Below are 3,043 nucleotides of genomic sequence, written 5' to 3'. Positions count from 1 at the left end.
TACCAAGAGATCGAGCGATCAGTGAGTTATCTGTCAAGGCAATTCGCTTCTTATTGATTTTGCCATAGCCACGCTTGTATATTAGTTCATTTACTGACTTCAGGTTTGGGTACCTAAAATATTAAAAACAGACGTGATCAAATTAAGGCTACTGCTTTATATAGCCAATTTACCTAATAAAGGAAAAAGCATTCTTACCCCCATGCAATATACGGTTCCACAATTCTCAGCATGTTAATGGAAGCCTTGTTGAGCTTAACGAAGGTACCATTGAAGATTTGGCGAAGGCGAAGAAGCTGCAACACCTTGCGAACCTTCGGGCTCACACCATTGATACTGCAGTACAAAAGGACCACAAATTTAACCCGCTTTTATCAGAATGTTTAATTAAATGGTGGACCAAAAAGCCTAGCCAAGGCCCTTAAATAGGTTAAGAACGCTTTCACATAACGAAGACTCAAGATCACTGGTATTTGCCTTTCCTTTACTCTCGTTAGCTAAACAACCACATCCACCAGCTTGCCTCTCTTGAAGAGATTCTCTTTACCATTTCCCACTCTGGTAGACATCGTTGTTAAAGAGGAGTACAGCTAGGCGTGGTGGTGCACACTCGTAATCCTAGCACTTGGGAGGCTGAGGCAGGAGGATCCTTGTGAGTTCGAGGTCAGCCTGGGCTACAATGTGAGCTCAAGGTCAGCCTGAACTGCATAGCAAGACCCTGTCTCAAAAAGACCAAAAAAACCCCCCAAAACCACGAAGAGTACATTTTAATCTCTGAAAACTGCAGGGACACTGCACCCCTCCTGTGTTTTTTTACAGACTAGCTGGGAGACTGGGGACAGAGCTTGCCATTGGACCCTTTTGAAGCAAACTGCTCCCCTTTGGAGCTACACATAAGCATTGCAATTCAAACGTTTTGGGAGGAGTGCTCCTAAAATTAACATATTTCACTAGTTTTCGAATTTTCCCTTTAAAACCAGAACACAGTCAAGAACTGAACTTACCCCCTGATCCGGATGACAAATGCCAATTTGGGTTCTGCGGGTACATAGAAGTTGCCAGCTTTCCTTGCCATCCTCGCCATCCGAATCTCAGTCCGGTACATCTGTCTGTACTCCCTGTGGTAGTACCTGGCTTTTTCATAGATGAGCTTCCTCCGGGCCTTTCGAAGCTGAAAGCCCATCAACAGTTACTCAGATGTGTAGCTCCCAAGCACGAAAAGCAACCCCAGTTCTTTAATAATCTTTCTCTAGAACTTTTCCTTTGCTACAGCAGACAGTAACATTCCCAAAGACACGCTCATCTGAAGTCGCAACGTTAAGAAGCTCTAAGCAGCCGCTCAGCAAGCAGGGAGTTAAGTCCTGCTCTAAGAATCTTGCCTCTATTCTCACTCCCGTCCAAGGTCTACCTAGGTGCAAGGACCGCCCAAGTTTACTTACCGTCTTTTGGGCAAACTTCTTTCTCAGGCGCTTTACCTTCAGCTCTGCGAAATGTCTTCGCTTTTTCTTAAGCGTTTCTGGCACAGCAGGAACCTTCTTTTTCTTCTCCCTGTCATTAGCAAGCAACGTCATCAACAGCTTGAAACCTTGCAGCCCTGTCACTACCCCTTGGTACTGCACACTATTTTGGGTGTAAGATGAATTTTGGAGGCGTTTCGTGCCAATAACCTGCACTCCCAGCACGCTTTGCTTCAGTGGCCATCACAAACGTGACGTGAACGACCTCACCTGTATTACAACTTCAGTGCCAGCCTCCAACAGCTAAAGAGAAACACCTACAGCAAAGGGGACAAATCGGAGCCGGCCTAAAAGAAGTACTACAAGGTACCGACTTTCAAAGGGCCTGGAATCCTTTTAAGATTAAAACGAAACCAACCACCACTCCGGTGCACGTCTCAAGCTCCACATGTCGAAAGCAACTGCTTGCGGGCGGAAGCCCGGGCCAAGCGCTAGTCAAAGCCGAGCAAAATTTTAAGGTTCTGCGAAACCCTGGGAAGACGTTCCACCGAGGACCGGGCCTCCCCCGACCGGCTGGTTTGGCACACATTCCGCTTCACGTCTCGTTCCTAATTATTTCCAGAACCTCCGCCCCAAGGCCGCCCGCATCTCATCTTAGCCGGGGGTCCTCACTGATGTCAGAAAGCGTCACAATCACATGGATAAGTGGCCAAAAGTACGTGGTGGGGGAAGAAAAGAGACAAAAGGCCTCTACTATCGAGGATGGAGGAGGATTTCGGAGAGAACCAAGACCAACTTACTCGACAACCTCCATGGTTCCAGCCGGAAAAGAGGAAGTTAGCGCATGCGCACGATCCACTTAAAGACTGTGTGTGTAAGGCCCCTCGATTTATAGGTGTCCTAAGAAAAGCCAGAAAAGAGGCTACAATTAAGAACTCGACTCTCAGATGCAAAATTAAGAACAGCTTGACTTAGTCTCTTTCAATAGACTTCTGGCTAAAATTTATATGGGAAAGATAAGTGCATTGATTACACTTTTAATCAAGTACAGAGGGTGCTGACAGCTGGACTCCTTGGGGTCCTAATCCCTAGGCTGCGTTGACAGGTTGTAATTTGATCAAATGAGCGCCTCGGGGGTGCGAACTACAAATCCCGACATGCCTCACTCTCCGGCCATCCGGCAACAAGAATACGCCGGAGCCACGCTGTCGGCAGCCACGGCGCGGGTGACTCCAGCCGGGAACATGAGTTTTCAGGGACACGTCCCAAGCGGCTAGCTACGACTCGAACTCAGAGTCGGTTCTGGCTCTCTCCGTGCTCTCTGCCGCCAGTAGTCACAGTCGCCGCGCCCCTTTGCCGCGCGGCCGCGGTCCTCGTCACGCCTCCAGCCCGCAGGGCTGTCTTCCGCGGCGCCTGATCGCAGGCGGCCGTTCTCGTCGCCGGGCTAACCAGAGGGGCTGGACCGGGGAGCGCGACGACCGGCCGGCCGGGGGAGGACGGTCCGGGCGCTGCCGAGCTCAGGGCCCGGCCGGCGGAGGCAGGGGCGACCCATGGCAGGGGGTGTGAGCCGCGAGGGGAGGCGCGGC

General features: G+C 50.3%; 1 protein-coding gene across 1 annotated transcript in view; it reads right to left on the bottom strand.

Moving 5' to 3' along the window:
- The window catches only part of Rpl7 (ribosomal protein L7), a 3,230-nt gene extending 873 nt beyond the window's left edge, over positions 1–2,357 (bottom strand). The window contains exons 1-5 of the mRNA XM_013518196.1: positions 2,258–2,357; positions 1,440–1,548; positions 1,005–1,171; positions 199–336; positions 5–113 (exon numbers count right to left, since the gene is read on the bottom strand). Of these exons, the coding sequence (XP_013373650.1) occupies positions 5–113; positions 199–336; positions 1,005–1,171; positions 1,440–1,548; positions 2,258–2,271 (537 nt within the window). The 5' untranslated portion in view covers positions 2,272–2,357. The remainder of the gene's footprint in view (positions 1–4; positions 114–198; positions 337–1,004; positions 1,172–1,439; positions 1,549–2,257) is intronic.
- Between the last annotated feature and the right edge of the window lie 686 nt (positions 2,358–3,043).

The sequence above is a fragment of the Chinchilla lanigera genome, unplaced genomic scaffold, assembly GCF_000276665.1.
Source record: "Chinchilla lanigera isolate Chin_1 unplaced genomic scaffold, ChiLan1.0 scaffold00043, whole genome shotgun sequence".
NCBI lineage: Eukaryota > Metazoa > Chordata > Mammalia > Rodentia > Chinchillidae > Chinchilla > Chinchilla lanigera.
Note: the sequence above shows the minus strand (reverse complement) of the source record. Positions and strands in the feature narration are given on the sequence as shown.